Here is an 18131-nt window from a genome sequence, read left to right as displayed (position 1 = left end):
AGAGAGAGGAGAGAGAGAGAGAGAGAGAGTGAGAGAGAGAGAGAAGGACAGTGATGACACAGAGGGTTTGAAGGTGCATGTCCATTATAGTGCATTCCTCTTAGCTCTTTGAAACATGTGCAAGCGGTTCTGCCCATTTAAATCCAATTACGATCTTGACTGGTTGTCATGGGAACAACCTGTGATAAACACCCTGCCGCATAATGGCCCCAAACCATTTCCCAAATTACAGACGCCCTCGATCAGCTGCGTTAGACGTCATCCCTCCTGCCCTGCACCGGGACAGGGGACGCACCTTCCGCTCGCGGCCCCGTCCCCCGAGACCTCGGGCACCAGCCCATTCGTTAGCTGGCATATTCCCATGTTGTCAGAGCAACAGCTGTTTAGTCCAGTCACACAAACACACTCTTCCTCAACCGTCTCTGGGAGTGGGGTCCGGCCCCCCCTTTTCCAAACGAAGCCACCAAACGAGGGCTCCTCTCACACACCTCCACCACGCTTCCTTTGACGGAGCGTCGGGGGGTGTTACTGTGGTTTTGCTATGTTCTCCGAGCCCTCTCTCCATCCTGCCTCCATTGTAAAGGAGATCTTTTAAAGGGGAATCACGCCTTTCCGCCACCTCTTGGGCCCGCGTGTCTCTCGCCTCGCCTCGTAAGTACCTCAGAGACATGCCGGGCATGTTGTTTATCTCGACACACTCAGAAATGACATTCGACTCCCCAAACCTCAGTCATTCACAGCATACTCCCCCCACTTGGTGAGGATAAATATGCCTTGTAATAAACCCTCAGCCAAGTTTTCCTCGAGGTAATTACCATAGTCCAATATTTACCGATCCGATTATGCACAATCGCTCTGCCAAGACATACATCTCTGTGGTTTCACCCTTTAAGAACTCTTAAAAGTAATTTCATTTATGAATTCAGCTCCGTTATCATTACAGAATATCTGTTTATTTAATGGATTAGAACTTTTCGCTTTTTTTTTTAATTGAAGAATTAAATGTAAAAATACGTGTGATTGATTTATTTCAAATACACGTTAGTGGTGAGTAACACTCGTGATAAGGCTCCAGAAGGGAAATGAAGCTGAATTCTCCTTTAAAGGGAGCGACATTGAAAAATGAGGTAGTTTGAAAAGTCAAGAATTCCAAAAAAAACATCATTCCCCCAAGCGTGTCCGTAGAGACTGCTGGAACTATTTGCTGGAGTATAGATGTGTTTGAAAGTGAGCATCTGGCTAAGTAATTACAAGAATGATAATAATAAAAGTTCAGTTAATTTGTAACAATCAGACTTTGCTTAAACAAATTAAATCACTAGTTTAGCCTGTGGTGTCTCCTGACTCCTATGAGATTCTCACTCACTCACTCTCTCTCTCTCTCTCTCTCTCTCTCTCTCTCTCTCTCTCTCTCTCTCACACACACACACTCTGTCTCCCTCTCTTTCTCCTGCTCTCCCCCCTGCTCCCTCTCTCCAGTAGGTCAGAAGAATTGAAGAGACCTCCCATGAGCACCGGGGAGCCCTAGGCCGGCTCGGGCTGCAAGACGGCATGCAGGGGACGGAGCCGCCGCGTGCCGTGTGGCTTTTGCGACACCGGGTGGATCCATGGGTCCAGCGATCCCCCAAATAAACAGAAAAGGCTTCCCACAGACCTCTGACATGTAGCCTGAATCTGACCAGACCCTCCCTCCTGCTCAGAGCCCCTGTGTGTGCGCACGGCCCTCCAACAGACACAGACACTCCCAAGAACGCCGCACAGCTCGGAGAGCGGATAAGATTTAAACATATTTGGAGGAATGTGCAACAAAACCTTGGCCCGCAAACTTCGGCGCAAGACAAAAAAGCCTTTCTTCAAAAGGCCAACGATGGGGAAAAAAAGAAAAGATTTTTGTTTTGTTTTTCCATTGCAGCGGAGCCCTTTGTGTGAGCGGAACTAGACTAGAATGTAGAGACAACACTGGACAAGATTATGTTTATTCCAAAATCTGAGAACAGATTACACACACACACACACACACACACACACACACACACACACACACACACACACACACACACACACTAAACCACACGTACACACATGGACACCCAAAAAAGTTCCAGCTTCTAAACTCTGCTCTGAGACCGAGCACATCTGCACAGGCATTCTTGCCAGCTGAATCAAATCACGGAGGAAACATTAATGATATGCAAATCTATTACCTAAACAGTCCTTCCTTACACGCTTTACCTTTATTTGGAAACCGAAATGGCTTCCACATGTATCTTGCTATTTCAGTGCCTGTTACATACATATAAATTATTTGCACTATAAAATACACGGCCAAACCCCAGCAACATTCATTTTCCCTCATCTGTTAAGTACATGGGGGGGTGTAACAGTGTCAAAGCCCTGCAGAACTTGGCTTCTGCCTGGGTCCTCAGCCCTGACGTTTTCTCTCCACATGCTCTGCGAACTGGGGGGGGGGATAACTGTCCGTCTCACGCCAAAAAAATCTCCATTTGTGAGGGCTACACGACTTCATTTACGTCTGTCTCTTATCAGAGGAAACCGAAGGCACTCGCGAGCGGCGGGGTTTTCCCGTGCAGATGTTTGTTTCGGTTCACGTGCGTACCTCCACGCGCTTCGTTTCCTGAAAGCTCGTAAGGTCGAGCAGCCGTGACGGAGGTGAAGGGTGGGGTTACTGGGGGGTGTGGTCGCGGGGGGTGGGGGGTGAAGGGTTTATCGACAGCGCCCCTGCTGGAGCTCAATTGGATAAATCGGCTCCCCAACCCTTGAGCCACTCCCACAGCCCCGGACGCCTCCCGCCGCCCGTTGTCACCGAGACGGGTGTCCCATCGCACGCCCCGCCGAGAAGCCTTACTACGGAGAAAACCGCCGCTATTAAAGGAGAGCAAACATGCGCTCCGCTTTTCCGCCGAGCCGTCCGGATGGAGCCGGCTCAGCCGAGTCCTAAATGTGTTTGTGGAGTAAATCCCAAAGCTGCGCAGTGCATCGGGGGCGGCTCAGCCCAGGCCCGTTTTAGAAGCTTGGCTGGGTTCTGGGAGGCTCCTTTCCCCTGCCGACAACTGGGCTGCTGCCGCTTCGGTCCGGCCACACGGCGGAGGTGCTTGGGACCGGCCGGACTATTGGCCAAGAACAAAAAAAGTAAAGTATGAAAGAACCCGCAAAAATGCACGACTTAACACGGCAATATACAATTACTGTTACTGCAGCTTAACTCCCAGCACTGACAGCCTGTCAGGCTGTAAGAGTGTGTTAAGAGTCAATTACTGTGCATATTGCAGGAGATTTAGTAAAAGCTACAGCGGTACTAAAGAAATTTGGATATTGCATGGGGCGCCAGCCGGGTAACTGTTCCAGAGCTGTCCGGGAGAGCGCTGGAGTCCCAGGCCAATGACGTGGGCCGGGGGGGGGGCGTTGGTAGATGCCATGCATTTGGGGAGGATGGGGAGGCCCAGGGCCCCGCCCTCCACCTGGAGTTCACGGTTGTGCGCAGAACTGTGAAAAGGAAATAAACCAGCTCCAGTGGGGGCCGGGGCCCAGGGGCCCAGGATGGTACCAGAAGGAACAATGGAGTCCTTCGAGACGCAAAAGTGAACCGTGGGCAGACAATTCCGCACATTGTCAGGAGGGGAGGCATGCACATGCCGAGGGAGGGGCCAAGCCCAGTCGATCAGTCACAAGGAGGCCATCATTACGCCTGTGTCCCCTCCAGGGCCGCGATCACGTGCATGCAGGGCTCAGCGTAACGGCAGGGTCCTGCAGTCCTGCCACCAGCCCGGACCGAAATGCCCCACGCCCCGATGGGCCAAGACTGCATACAGGAAGCCGAGTTATTACGAAGGCCCACTCAGCGCCGCCATTAATAAATCGGGGTAGGCATGTTCGCAGACGCCCGCTAATCCCTCGTTTGCTTTTCATTACCTGTTACCATGAAGATTTTCTAGAGGGGGGGGTGAGCTAAACTAAACCAAACCTGCAGACAGCAGGAGCAGCAGAATGTGTGACTAACCGACTTCTTCCCCTCACCTCCAACCGCCCTCCTCCGAGGGAACGCTTCCATGACCTTTCTTTTACCCCGGTCGGAGTTTCCGTGCCTGCTGGCTCCGGCCTGGGCCTGGCCAGCCCGACCACGAGCGGGGTGTCTTTGGACTGCCTTAAAAAGGAAGGTGATGGGAGCAATCACACCTCTCACCGCTGAGCGAAAGCGACTCTGACAAGTCGAGGTTATGAACCTCGCCATTAAGCCACTCCCATCCTGCACGGGCTTCATTACTGACACAGCTTACATGTACAAAACGCCAAAGAAAAAGGGGGAGAAACGTCAAACACTATAATTTCAGCCATGGTGAGGGGATACAAATCAGGGATTTAGTGCACATGCCTGGATTTTCCTCATCTTTCCCACTCTTTCGAAACTCTCCGTGACCTGGGAGGACGCTTATTAGGTTGCGATAAATAAGAGTATTGCTGCCAATAATGCTTTTACGGAACGGCCATTAACAGGCTGGAAATGGAACCACCGTTCCGGGAAGGCCGGAATTCCAGCGAGGAAACATTAGAGGCTGTTCCCTGAGCCACAGCTGACAGAACGAGAATTTTCACGTCTCTAAACATCCCGGCATCCATCGTCGGTCGCGTATCGGACATGTGAGTGCAACCTTGTTCGGGAGCTCAACCTCCTTCAGCCTCCTAGAAAAGTATCAGGAAACCGCACGTTACCAGATCCTTCGCTCGCCAGACCCTGAAAAGCTCCTGCGTGTCTCCGTGCCCCCCCCCCCCCCCCACACACACACACACACACCGGTCCTCCTCAACCAGAAGCCCGTAAACAGAGCCCCGACCGACTGCTGTGCCCCCGACTCCGAGCCAGAGTGGGGAAACGATACGCGAGGACAGGAACCCAGGCTGTCCAAGGAAAACACTAGCAGCAACACGCCTTGGCCTCGCAGGGCAACGCCGCGCCCACCTCGTGCCTGCTCCGGGCCCTCGTGCCGCGTGAAAGGGCCACAGCCGGAGAAGAAAGGACCCGGCGCTGAACCCTGGCCTGGGCGCCGACAGAGTCCCCCTTAAATGGCTTTTTTGAGGAAAGCCAAATATTTGAGCGATCTCCCTTCCAGGACAACGATCAAACGGCGAGCGGTGGGGGGGAAGTTGGATCATGCGTCGTTGTTGAGGTCGTGAGCCGAGAGGTGGGGGAGGGGGTTGGAGAGACACAGGAACTTACAGACGGCCCAGCTTGGGTGTGGACTGGAACAGCAGCTCCGGCAGAACCTGCAGCCGGTTTCGGTTCAGACGCCTGCGACGAGAGAGAGAGAGAGAGAGTGAGAGAGAGAGAGAGAGAGGAAGGGGAGGATGAAAGTCAGTGTGGTCAAAGCAACCGCAGCCGTAAGAGTAGAAATGTAACACGAGACGAAACGTTAAAGGCCATGAGGAGCAGTGTGGGAATGGCCTTCCAGAAAGCATCGACCGGTGTGCGTGTGGGCGTGTTTGTGTGTGTGTTGGACAGGCAGAGAGGCAGATGCAGGCGGACCTGGGGACTGTTTGACTTTGTACTTTAACAGAGTTGATGCGCACACAAACATCTGCCCTGGCACAGAGCAGGGACTGTTGGGAAGGCAGGGCAAACACAGCACACAGACAGGCCAATCAATCTCTCCGATTAGAGCAATCAGCCAGGTCACCCAGGAGCACCGAGGCCGGCCCCGCCCCTGCCTCCTGGGGTCAGGGATCACGGCTGCGCAAGCGCTGCTGGGAAGCGGGGAGACTTCCTCTGAAGACGGCCCAGGTTATCTCCCCTCGGCCATCTGTTAAAGGCCACCATCCCTCACGGGAGCCTCCCCGGAGCAGAAGAGTGCTGTGCCAGGTCGACCCTGAGCACAGGGGCGGGGGGATACAAATGAGACAACGAGAGGATGATGGAGACCCCGGAGGTCACGAGCCAGGACGGAGGAGGCACGCGATGGAGGGGAGGCACCTACCAAGGGGAGCCGATTTTCCGAGCGGCACGGTGCCCCCGAGACAGAGCTGCTCTTAAAAGCCTACAAGAGTGAGCGGAGATTGTGCTGAACCGCAGTGGCCGCTCATAAACAAGTTTGTGCTGTTCTCAGCACCATGAAAAGAGCATGTAATCTAAAGCATGTCTTGTTTACAGATTATCTTGGGTGGACTACGGTGGATTATACCTGATGTGACCACATTTTCCCCAACATCTCAATAACCAGTGATATACACAACAAGGCTGTTTTTTTAATATATATATATATATATATATATATATATATATATATATATATATATATATATATATATATATATATATATATATATAAAAGGGTGTATTGATGTGATTGGAGAATGAGTCACAGTCGCTCTGGTCAGGTCGGGTCACTGGAGACAGGCAGGGCTAAAACACTGTGAAATTCCAAAGGTGAGTGCCAGGCAGAGGAATGCACAGTGTAAAACCAAGGCAAACACACGCCACAGGAAGCAGACGGGAAAACCGGGAGTGTTGGGGGGGTTGGTCAACAAACTCACACGACATCCGCGCACAACAGCAAGGGCAGGTGCACCCCAGATCTGCTTTTTTTTTTCCTTTTAACATGCAGCTGAAGGACGGTGGAATTCCGACAGAGCTGCGCACGGCTTCGCAGGCAGGAGCCAAAAAAACCGAAGCAATTCGCACCCAAACTCCGAGTCGCTGACAAAGCCAGCTGGGCCGGCCCGCGTCTGGCCGGCGTCTGGCCGGTGTCTGGCCTTGTCCATCTGGAGGAATGGTCTGCTTGTTTGGCTTGACCTTGTGGTCAGCGTTCCCCCAGAGGTGTCAAGATTCTCACTGGGGAAGAGCAAACGCGTGTGTGCCACACGGCAGGGAGGCCGACCTGCAGCGGTCAAGAATGACGTTTTCGAGGTCGGCTTTGGATTTTCAGAAGACAGTGAAGACAGTAAAGTGTTCCTATATAAGTGTTCATATGTTCATATATAAGTGTTCATAAGGTGAAGTGGGACATGCAAAGCCTCGTGTGTCGGTACGTGTGGAGGGTTTCATGTGCAGTCACTTACAGTCTCTCCAGCTGTTTGAGATCCTGAAAGGCTCCTCTTTCGATCACACTGATCTGATTGTTCTCCAGATGTCTGTGGAAGAAGAACAGCTCCATCAGTCAGTCACATCTCCCATGTTCCCCGAGTGTGACTGTCCGGCTAAAACTACGGCAGAAGTTCGTCCTCCCTCGCTGTAACTTCGTCACATCCCCGGTAGTTAATGATAAGCCGGTTTCCCTTTTCGGCAAGACCTGCGGGGCATGTCCCTGTCGGGCACGCCCGCGAGGGCCTGGTGAGCACGTTGGGCTCCCATCTCTGCTCTGAGTGCCCTGTCGTTTTTTTCGGGGGCCTCTAAGATTTTCCAGATGCACTCAAAAGAGGAACTACATCACTGCGGCCATTTCTTGTTTAGATTTGCGTCTCCGCGAGTTAGGGCAGACGCGCGGTGACGTGTTTGAGACGCCCGCCCCCGGCTGATATTCCAACGCTAGATTAGAAAGCCAGAGGAAAACTGGCGACGCGGTCCTGAAATACCCAGGGCCTCTAATGCGGAACTCTGCTCTGGCTGCCCTGTCAGGACCGTAAATTGCCTTTTAAAGCAAATGTTTGTACACGGGACTGTTTTACAGCCATTAATCCAAGTTTTGTATTTTTTGTGTGTGTGTGCGCGTGTGTGTGTCAGAAAGAGATTACACGGTTGGCCGTGCACCACGGAGAGGACTTGGATAGAGGCAGCGTATGGACACCACAGACCTCTAGCCCAGCTCCCCGCACGGCAAAGCAGAACGCACAAACTCCCAGCCCCTGCGCCGAAGAGGCAACGCTGAAACGTTCACTGCCGATAACAAATGTGTCCTATGCTGTACATCAGTCTAAAACAGAATAACAATCTGGCTTATTCATACAAATAGGGGATCGGGCCATGCTGGTTTATGTATTGGCATTAAAAGTAATCTGATTCAATCTCCTCCAGATGGGCTTTGGTGTATGGTGAGGAATAATAGCTCTTCTTTGTCTTCATTTTTCATTAGCTCCCTCTCTGGTTTTGAAGTATTCTATAGACACATATGGGCACCAGGCCCCTGAGCCTCCAGAGTGTTAAGACAGAGGGGGACAGGCCTTTACAGCGACTCCTAACTGTCACTACTACGGACCAGGCGTGAGGCTGATGGGAGAGCCAGGGTCTGTGCAGCCGGCTTGGACCAGAGGAGAGAGTTAGAAAGAGTGTGTGTGTGTGTGTGTGTGTGTGTGTGTTTTGGTCATCACCTTCATCACCTGCTCTGCTGCCCCTCCACCCGCTCCGCCCCCTGCTCTCCGCTGCCCCTCCTCTAGTTACACGTTCCCCTCCCCCCTGCCCCGCCCCCCTGCTCCGCCCACTCTACTGGCTCCGCCGCCTGTCTGCCCTCCCTCCCTCACTGCTACGACCCGACCCGTTGGTGTTTCTCCGCACCTCCCTCTCTCCTCCAGGGCCCTCGGTCGGGAGGTAAACAGCGCGCAGTGCTCCGTGATTACAGCCATTAAGCTCCTAACACACTCTCTCAGGAAGCCCGCTGCTCGCTCGGCGACCCCTTCGGGTGTTTATTTTGGTTTGGCGCGGCCGTCGCCTGGAGGGCACGCTTCCACGCTCAGCCCGGAGGCCGACTGAAGGCGAGCCAGTGACTTCATCCGCGGCTCAGTCGGAAGGGTCACATTAAGCACGACGGCTTTACTCGGATTAAACGTCTGTATGTTTTCCTATGGCTCGCGTCTTACGGCAATCCCCTCCACTCCGAACCCTTTGATGGTTCCGGCTGCTGAGACGCACGAGGCACGGGGGCATTCAGGGTTAAAAGGGGGTGGGGGTGGGGGCTAGAGACAGAGAGGTTTGCTTACAGAACCCGCAGGTTCTTCAGCCCAGAAAAGTCCACCTTGGTGATCCGAGTGATGTTATTCCTGTCCAGGTCTCTGTGAGAGAGAGAGAGACAGGGAGAGAGAAGGAAACAGACAGGGAGAGAGGGGGGAGAGACAAGGTTATTAACCAGCCGGTTTGTCACAATTCAGATTCTGACCTCGGTGCCCTAAGGAGCTCCCAGTCTCTTAGTAAGGAGGCAGAGTGAGTGCAGAAGCACGCCGGCTGCAGCCGGTCCCAGTGGCTGCTCTGGGTCGGGGGCGCCTCCGAACACGGAGCAGATCCCACCACAGGCAAGCCCCTCCCTACCACCTCACCTCTAAATGTTTGCCTGCGCACGCGCACACACACACACACCTACTCACACACACACACACACACACACCTACTCACACACACACACACACACACACACACACACACACACACACACACACACACACACACCTACTCACACACACACACACACACACACACACACCTACTCACACACACACACACACACACACACACACACATATATACACACACACACACACACACACACACACACACACACACCTACTCACACACACACACACACACACACACACCTACTCACACACACACACACACCTACTCACACACACACACACACACACACACACACACCTACTCACACACACACACACACACACACCTACTCACACACACACACACACACACACACACCTACTCACACACACACACACACACACACACACACATATATATACACACACACACACACATATATATACACACACACACACACACCTACTCACACACACACACACACATATACACACACACACATATACACACACACACATACACACACACACACACACACACACACACACACACACACATATATATACACACACACACACACCTACTCACACACACACACATATACACACACACCTACACACACACACACACACACACACCTACTCACACACACACACACACACACACACCTACTCACCTACTCACACACACACGCACACACACACACGCACACACACACGCGCACGCACACGCACGCACACACACGCACACACACACACACCTACTCACACACGCACAAACAGATGCGCACACACGCACACTCAAACTATAATGCAAAAAATTAGAGAGCCATCTGTTCTAACCACCACGGCACAGCAAACTTCAGCATTCAGAAACTTGCGCTACAACATCGTATGGCTCTCCTCCGTGGTTTTGATTACAGGACACAAAGCAGACCAGAAGAGTTCTCCGAGTTTCACTGAACTGGCTTTGTTCCCAATTACCGACGGTCTGGTAGCGTGCTTAGCAGCGCAGCTCAGTGCACGAGGCCGACATCCAATCACGACAGCAGAAGAAAGACAGATGACATGCATGAAGGCACTTCTGTCTGAGAAAACTGTTCACCATGAAGTTGAATCACAATATTTGACCAAAATATCAAGGCCTGTCACTCGGTTGTCTTCTTTCCAGGGTTTACCCTGTTTGTACACAATCTTTACAACTTTATCAACTCAAGATAATGTTGGGTAATAATGAATGTCCTCTATGGACAGTGTTTACTGAAGTTACCATATTCTACTCTGTAAGAATTAGGGCTCAAGCACACTTAGACTTACAAACATAAGTCTTAGACTTACAAACACAAGCACAAACACACACACACACACACACACACACACACACACACACACACAGAGAGAGAGAGAAAGATATATGTACATACAGGCCTATCTCCAGTGAGCCCAGTGTGTTTTTCATAATATACATAAACATTTAGAAATCTGATTTAAGGGCATATTGAATTTCAAAAGACTTCCCCCCCTGCCACACAACGCACATCAGAACACTAATAGGAGCCATATTGTAGACATATTATAACGGACAGGCACTGAGGAAATACAGCATTCCCTCTCCCCCTGCCCAGCTATCGCAACCCAAGCCTCTCTCTCTCTCTCTCTCTCTCTCTCTCTCTCTCTCTCTCTCTCTCTCTCTCTCTCTCTCTCTCTCTCTCCCTCTCATTTTCTCCACTTGCACATATTCTGTTATTCCTGCCCTGTGGTTTCTCCGTCCTTATAAACATATCACTTAATTCACTTATTGTCCAAATTTGCTTCCATGGTGTTACTCAAATGTAGCCAAGATACTGTCAGAGCAATTTCTAACGATGCCGCCTTAAAACACACAAGCAGCCGAGGAAAAACATGAAGAGAGAACAGAAGACAAGCTTCAGAATGAGACAGAAACAGAACACTTCCCTCCAACTCCACAACAGACCCACTCCCATGCTTTGGTACTCCTGTGCTACTTGGGTGTTGGGCAGACATTTGCCACGGTCATGGGCCAGTGCCCTAATGGAAGCTGGCCAGGGCCCAGTGAGGTGGGCGTGGTGACCAGGACTACTTTAGGATCTATTGTGAAATATTTTATCTCTTGTTTCCTCTTTTCTCAACAACTCCTTCCTGCCTTTCCTTTCCCACGTCACCCTTCAACCCTGCCGGGCTTCTCTGTGCAGCGCGGGGCCGCGAGCCTGGGTAGGTCGGGGCCTGAGCCTTCGCGTCTGAAACCCGATCAAGGCCGCAGTCGCACTGACAAGGTGGAGGTCACAGATATAGAGGTCCCTCGCCGCCAATTGTTTGTGTTAATATCCCCAAGGCATGAAAGCGACAATCCCAACGGCAGGTGCCCGCCACTAACAATGCGTCCCATGGGAGGGGAGGGGGGGGGGGGGTAGCTGTTTAAGTCTGCTGTAAATCTGGCGCAAACCCTGCAGAGTGCCGCTAGACAAAGGAGAGCGAGCCCCGCAAAACGCCAGAGGATATTTTGACGGCGTCAATACGCGAGCTGTTGTATTAGTCGCGCGGCGGGTGATTAGTTCGCGAGCTCCGCAGAACCTTCCCAGTCATGGGAGAGGAATGTTCATGAAAACACGCAAGAGCGCGAACGCCATGCTTCGCCTCACAGTGCGTTTCCTGTCCTAATCTCCTGTTATTTTCTTAAAGCCGATCCGTCTGGGCCGCAAAAAGCAGATAGGTATGCTCCATTTCCTTCGCTAAAGCTTCAGGACGCTGTTTGGAATCTTAATTGAGTTCCTCCTCTCGAGCTGGGAGTGAAGTGACGGCTGGTTTTTGTTTTTTTGTTTTTTTTTCATCCGCGCGATATTCCGGCTTTGGCAACGGGCCACCTAACCACACTGCGAAACATGCGCTCACTCGACTGACTTGCGGAATATAATCCCCTTAATTCCTTCTCCTACCACTGGCTTGTTTTATTTTTACTTAAGAAAGGTCGACAGTATCAAATATTCCTATTGTGCCCGTAAAGGCTGTTGAATTCGACTACACTCAGCTACTTCTATCGCGACAGTAGTCGCACATTAGCATTCATAACATGTCTCGTGGACGTGAGACAGCCTAAAATGAACAGTTACTGAAATTACCAATAAAAGCAAAGTGGCCCGCCCATCCCTACTGACTAATTACAAGTGTGAGCATAACAGATCTGACATGTCTGCCATCACATTTATATTAAGAGTTTACCACTGTAATTATCAATGGGCGGATGACATCATTTCTGCCTATTACCTCCTTGGCGAATGACTGTTTGAATTAATTGCATCTCCTTGATTGGGCTAATTCTATGAGGCATAGCACTGACAGTGATCATTAAAACAGATCTCAGAGCAGAGACAGGAGACGTGGGACAGGGTGGGCGTGCGCTGTTGGATTTGTAGACCCATATCAGGCTCTTGGTTTGTTCCACAGTGGAACATAGCCTACTGCGCAGAATGCTGCAGGACATGGACCCCAGCAGGACAGTCCAGCACACTGCAGGACATGGACCCCAGCAAGACAGTCCAGCACGCTGCAGGACATGGACCCCAGCAGGACAGTCCAGCACGCTGCAGGACATGGACCCTAGCAGGACCACCTAGCATGCTATAGCTGGTCTTTCCATTCACACTGCCCTACCCAGATACACACACCTATGCTGGCAGTGCCAACACACACACACACACACACATGCACCCAAACACACAAACATCTGTCTAGTCTTTCAAATTTACTTGCGCTCCAAGGTCCAATATCACCGTGAAAACAGCAGTCTTAAGCCGTCCTTTCACAGAGACGCAAATTAAGAGGACAGTGGGAAACACTGGAACATCAGAGTGCTGAATCAAATGATCTGTGCTTGATCCAATACAACAGAACACTGTAACAATGAGCTTTTAGAAACTGAAACCCGAGCCAGATCTGCAGATAACGCCCGGTATTCCCCAACTCCTGACTCCTGACTCCTGGGTTACTGCTGACTGCTCACAGCCTTTCTGAGGAAGACCAGGGTGCAGAGCCCCCATCTATGAGAACACAGCTGACACCAAAGACAAACACAGTCGCGTGATGGGGGCCCTGGCAGATGGAGCGAGAGGGAGTGGAGGTACTGCTCTATGCAGGTTCTGGCCAGGGCTGCTGGTACACGTCTTGGAGATGCCTTTGTTAGGTAAATAGTTTCATTACTGCGCTGCCTGGACGCATTCCAGCGTGGGGGATGTTCGCTTTGCACTCAGCAAAGTAGGCGAAAACTAAAGATTTCATATTTCCTCGGTGCCTGTCTGCCCTCGAGGTCGTTTATTTTCGAGTCTCCAGCGCGCGGGGATGCGGGCGGCCCGGTTGTTTGTTCTCGCTCGGCGCGCTGATTCATAACTCACGGCGGGAGCGCAGCGCGTCATGGGGTGGCCATTTTCGACACCTGTCAGCTAAAGTCAATTCAGTGGGCGGGTGGGCCGGGCCGTTGGCGATGCGGTGGCGCCCGGAGAGCCCAAGGCCAGCGGGCACAAGACAATGTGCCAAGCAGCAACCCAGTGGGAGCAAAGGGAGCCTGAGAGGGAGCGCCCGTGTCCAGAGAGCAGCGGTGACCCCGGGTGGCTCGAGCGGAGTCAACAGTCCCGCTTGTCCAGGGGTGTGTGGCTCCTGGTTGTTTGGTGGGAGCTGGAAGGAGCCGGCTCCCAGGTCTGGAGCGATAGTTTGTTTGCCGCATGCCAACGTTGCAGACGTAGCAGCACCTAAATTGATTAGCAAGGAATTCTGGCTCGGTCCGTGTGTTTATAGGGTTGCTAGCTGCAACATGGTGTTTGGGGCCCTGATTCTGCTTACAGCACAATGGCAAAAGCATGAATCATACAAAGATTGATCTGTATTCATGCAACTGAGATGAACACTACCCCGGCTCGACCCGGCTCGTCTCGGCTCGGCTCGAACCGAATAGCACACGGGATGATCTGAGGACACAATCTAGGGCCTTCATGTGTTGCTCAGGCAACAAGCTTTTTTTAACCTGAAAAATCCTTGAGGAAAGCATGCTAACAAACCCAGCTTCCTGCTGAAGCAGGACATTTTGTTCGCTGCTTCGTATGTCGCCCGTCAAATGACACAGGCTGGCCGCTCCGAAAGCCACGCTCAGAGTGTGCGCCCTTCTTTGCCAGCTGTGGACTTTGAAGCCCTGGCGAAAACCAAGCACCTCAAATGTTTTCCATGTAAAACTTTTCTGTCCCTTGATGAGGCTGGGTGGCACATTTTTCCCAGAATTCTGTGCCCATGAGTAAGCCAGCAGTTGTCTGGCAGCTCTGTCCGCTGCTGTATGACTGGGCACAGGGTTCGGCGGGGAATCTGCTGCCGACTGACCGACAGCACAAACCCCAACGCGACAAACTCACACGCCACCATGCTCACCGCCTCCTACATTCCACGGGCTCATAATCCGAAGCAAGCCGAGAACAGGTACGGCAAGCCTACCGCTCACAGGTGCCCATTTAAGGGTATACGGACACCAACCTCACTCAGTGAGCGCTCTTGGGAACCTGCGCACTGTCGTGGTGAGAAAGGATGCTATTCTCGCTCTTCCCTTCTTGCTGGAATACTGTGAGGCAGACAGGGAGATTTCGTTTTCTTTCTCTGTAGCTCTTTCTCCCTGCCAGCGTCTCGCTCGCTCCGTTTCTCTTTCTCCTGGTCTCTCTCCTGATGTCTCACTCTCATTTCAGCGGGGAGTGTTGCGGGAGCTAGGAGACGGAGCGTGTGCTGCACCACACCACAATGTGCCACATTGTTCCGAAAAGTGTGAAGCACAGGAGCGGCTGGCCGCTGTGAAATCTCCGCGGGGGACCAGGCACTGCTAAACGTTCCGCAGCACCGCAGAGACAGCCGAGAGCCACAGTGCGTGCGTGTGTGAGTGAGAAAACGAAGGGCTCCGCTCGAGAGAGACTAAAGAGGAGCGTGAGTGTGTGTGACAGTGAGAGAGAAAGTGTGTGCACGAATGCGTGTGTGCGTGCGTGTGTGTGTGTGTGTGTGTGTGTGTGTGTGTGTGTGTGTGAAAGCGAGAGAGAGAGAGAGAGAAATGAAGGAAAGTGAAAAAGAGTGTGTATATATGAGAGAGAACACCACACTAATGAATGAAAAATCATATGAACTGAAAGAAAATATTTACAGCTAATCCCCATTTATTAAGAGGGATATGAAGAAGGTCTGGACTCAGGGGCTAGAAGCTGTGCGTGGGCCAGAAATGCACTCATTACACTTCAATCAATATTTCAGGGCATTATGGGTGCAGTGAGGGCCCGCTAAACACTCCTCACGGAGATGGGAACGATACCATCTGACTTTGAAAGTCCCCAAAACATACAGAATGTATTTAAATCTGCCAGTCTATGGCTTGGCTCTTATATATCATGTGATAAACTTCTCAATCTTGCAGGACAATTAATATCACTAATCCTCCTTTACAGCCAGTGATGAAATAATCAGAAGACCCATTTCCCAGCTACAACTCTTTCCTAAAGGGCAAACTAAGGAAACTTAGACTAAGTAAACCAATAAACACACTCTTCAGATGATTGTATACATTTATTCTTCCCACATGTATATTTTTTTAGAACATACGTCTGGGTTTAAAAGGTTACTAGGGTCTAGCCAACGCCTACCAATACCTGTTTTTTTCCCCCCTGTGATACCCTATGATACCGCAGAAACTTCAACGGTTAGCGATAACATGCTCATGTCTAGGCGGCACTTAAGCTGAGAAAACATTTTTGTTAAAATCATCAACAAACATTTCTCAATAATTCCTGCGGTAAGGGTTCGAGGACTTCCATCTCCTCCGCGTACAGGGTACCACCAGCCAAGGTACACACACACTCTCTCTCTCTCTCTCTCTCTCTCTCTCTCTCTCTCTCTCTCTCTCTCTCTCTCTCTCTCTCTCTCTCTCTCTCTCTCTCTCTCTCTCTCGCTCCACGACCATTTATCGCACTCATCGGTACACGTATGTTTTGGGCCAGTTAACCGAATCGCTGGAGTTGGTTGTAGGGTCTCACAGTTCATACACTATATCCGAAACCAAGGGTGGAAATTAAGATCAATGGACGCCCTGAGAAACAGATTTTCGCAACCGTTCGTAAAAGATAATCAACCGATTTTTATTGCCAAAGGCTTTTGGATCCAAACACGCACAATTCTTAATGTCAAACACTCGTAATGTCGGAGTCAGAACATCAATAATACTGATGTGGAAGAGAACTTCGCTAATTGTTTGTATTGTAAACTTAGATGTATTTTTCCCCAGCAACGTCTGAAGCAAAACTAGACTAGTTTTTCGCATTGACTCCTGCTGCACTACACCTGAAGAGCTAAAGTTTAAACATTACACATTACAAAACACCTTCTATAGGTGTCTGGTTCATATGCTATATTTTAAAAGCTAAGGATTCGTCGAACGTTATGAATATCACTCGGCATTATGCTTATAATCAATGATATGAATCGTAGTCAGTATCAGCCGCAAATTGAGTGCATTTGTCAGGTGTAGAGAGCTTAATAACGCGTGATAACAGCTCTGCAGCCAGGGACCCCCCATGCCATGGAGAGGGGGCTTCTCTAATTTCTAGGTGCGCACATCTCAATACGCCACTTTTTTCGACTTACAATCGCTCGGCGTTCCTCGGGATTCCCCTCGGCACCGTCCGGAAACCTTGACCCTGGCAATCCACATGAGACCCGGAGCAACTGCACTTGTGAGGACATCCATTCACGGCGACGAAGCACAGCAATCCGCACAGCAAAGCCGATATCCCCCAGGGGCTCACCGAGCGCTTCTCCTGCGCAATCGGTGCCATGGTATCCGCAGCAGAGACTGACGGCAGCCTTGAAAACTTGGGAAAAGGGCGAAAGGAAAAAGGAGTAGGAAAGAAAATATCCGCCGCTCGTCCTAAAGTCAGTAAAGTGCCACACGCAGCCAGTTATTCTGTAAGGCTAGGAAAAAGCGACTTATGGGACGATGTATAAAATACGTAAAAAACTTTAAAAAAAAACCCGCAGACGCATCGATTTACAGCTACGTTCATTAAAAGTCGTACTTCCATTTAACTGCATCTGTACCATTGGGGGGGGGGGGGGGGGGGAGACGCGCATCTGAAGTTCGACAAGCACATCCCTTACTGATTCCTGTAGTGTTGTATTCCTGGTATTTCTGGAATAGCCTAAAATTGTTACCAAAAATGTCCTAATATATCTCCTTCTTGTTCTTCACAAAGTTATCCCATTCAGCATCGCGACCAGCAATCCTCGTGTAAAGGAGTCCAGAAGAACACAAGAACCCAAGTCAAAACTTCTGTTGGATTTCAGTCCGAAGAATTCTCATCGCAATTTCCAGCCCCCAAATTCTCGGGTCCAGATTTCTACTGGCTCGCGGGTGTGATGTCATTCGGGGATATTTGGGTCTCGGAGCCTGTAGTCGGACGTTTTGGATGGTTTTTAGTTAACCTTCTGTTTGATACAAACTTCCATTCGTGGTGCATGTGCACTTTTTTTTACGACTTGCAAACTCAAATAAGAAGTAATTAAGCTTGTGTTGGAAAGCGCCTCCGCTATGCTTCGCACAGGACAGGTGAGCAGAGATGGATCGTGAGTCGTAGCACTATTTTTATTTTTTTTTTAATCACAACGACTCCTTTGTCAGCACTCGCTTTCATTCGCTGTGATAAACTCATTTTGGTAAAGAAAGGGTTCGGTGACATACCTGCGCATTAGCGTAAGTTCATGAAATTTTCCATTCGAGCAATGTTTCCATTCTTCAAATAATTAAGACTACACTGCCTGTAAAAAATAAAGTGATGTTTTTT

At 50.7% G+C, this 18131-nt stretch overlaps 1 protein-coding gene across 2 annotated transcripts in view; it reads right to left on the bottom strand.

Annotated features, from left to right (window-relative positions):
* The window catches only part of slit3 (slit homolog 3 (Drosophila)), a 118477-nt gene extending 100786 nt beyond the window's left edge, over positions 1-17691 (bottom strand). For both annotated transcript variants that reach the window (XM_035532272.1, XM_035532273.1), the window contains exons 1-4: positions 16936-17691; positions 8920-8991; positions 7069-7140; positions 5234-5305 (exon numbers count right to left, since the gene is read on the bottom strand). In XM_035532272.1, the coding sequence (XP_035388165.1) occupies positions 5234-5305; positions 7069-7140; positions 8920-8991; positions 16936-17126 (407 nt within the window). In that variant the 5' untranslated portion in view covers positions 17127-17691. The remainder of the gene's footprint in view (positions 1-5233; positions 5306-7068; positions 7141-8919; positions 8992-16935) is intronic.
* Positions 17692-18131: the final 440 nt, after the last annotated feature.

Source organism: Electrophorus electricus, chromosome 12 (assembly GCF_013358815.1).
Source record: "Electrophorus electricus isolate fEleEle1 chromosome 12, fEleEle1.pri, whole genome shotgun sequence".
Lineage (NCBI taxonomy): Eukaryota > Metazoa > Chordata > Actinopteri > Gymnotiformes > Gymnotidae > Electrophorus > Electrophorus electricus.
The sequence above is the reverse complement of the archived record's forward strand: the minus strand, read 5'-3'. Positions and strand labels throughout refer to the sequence as shown.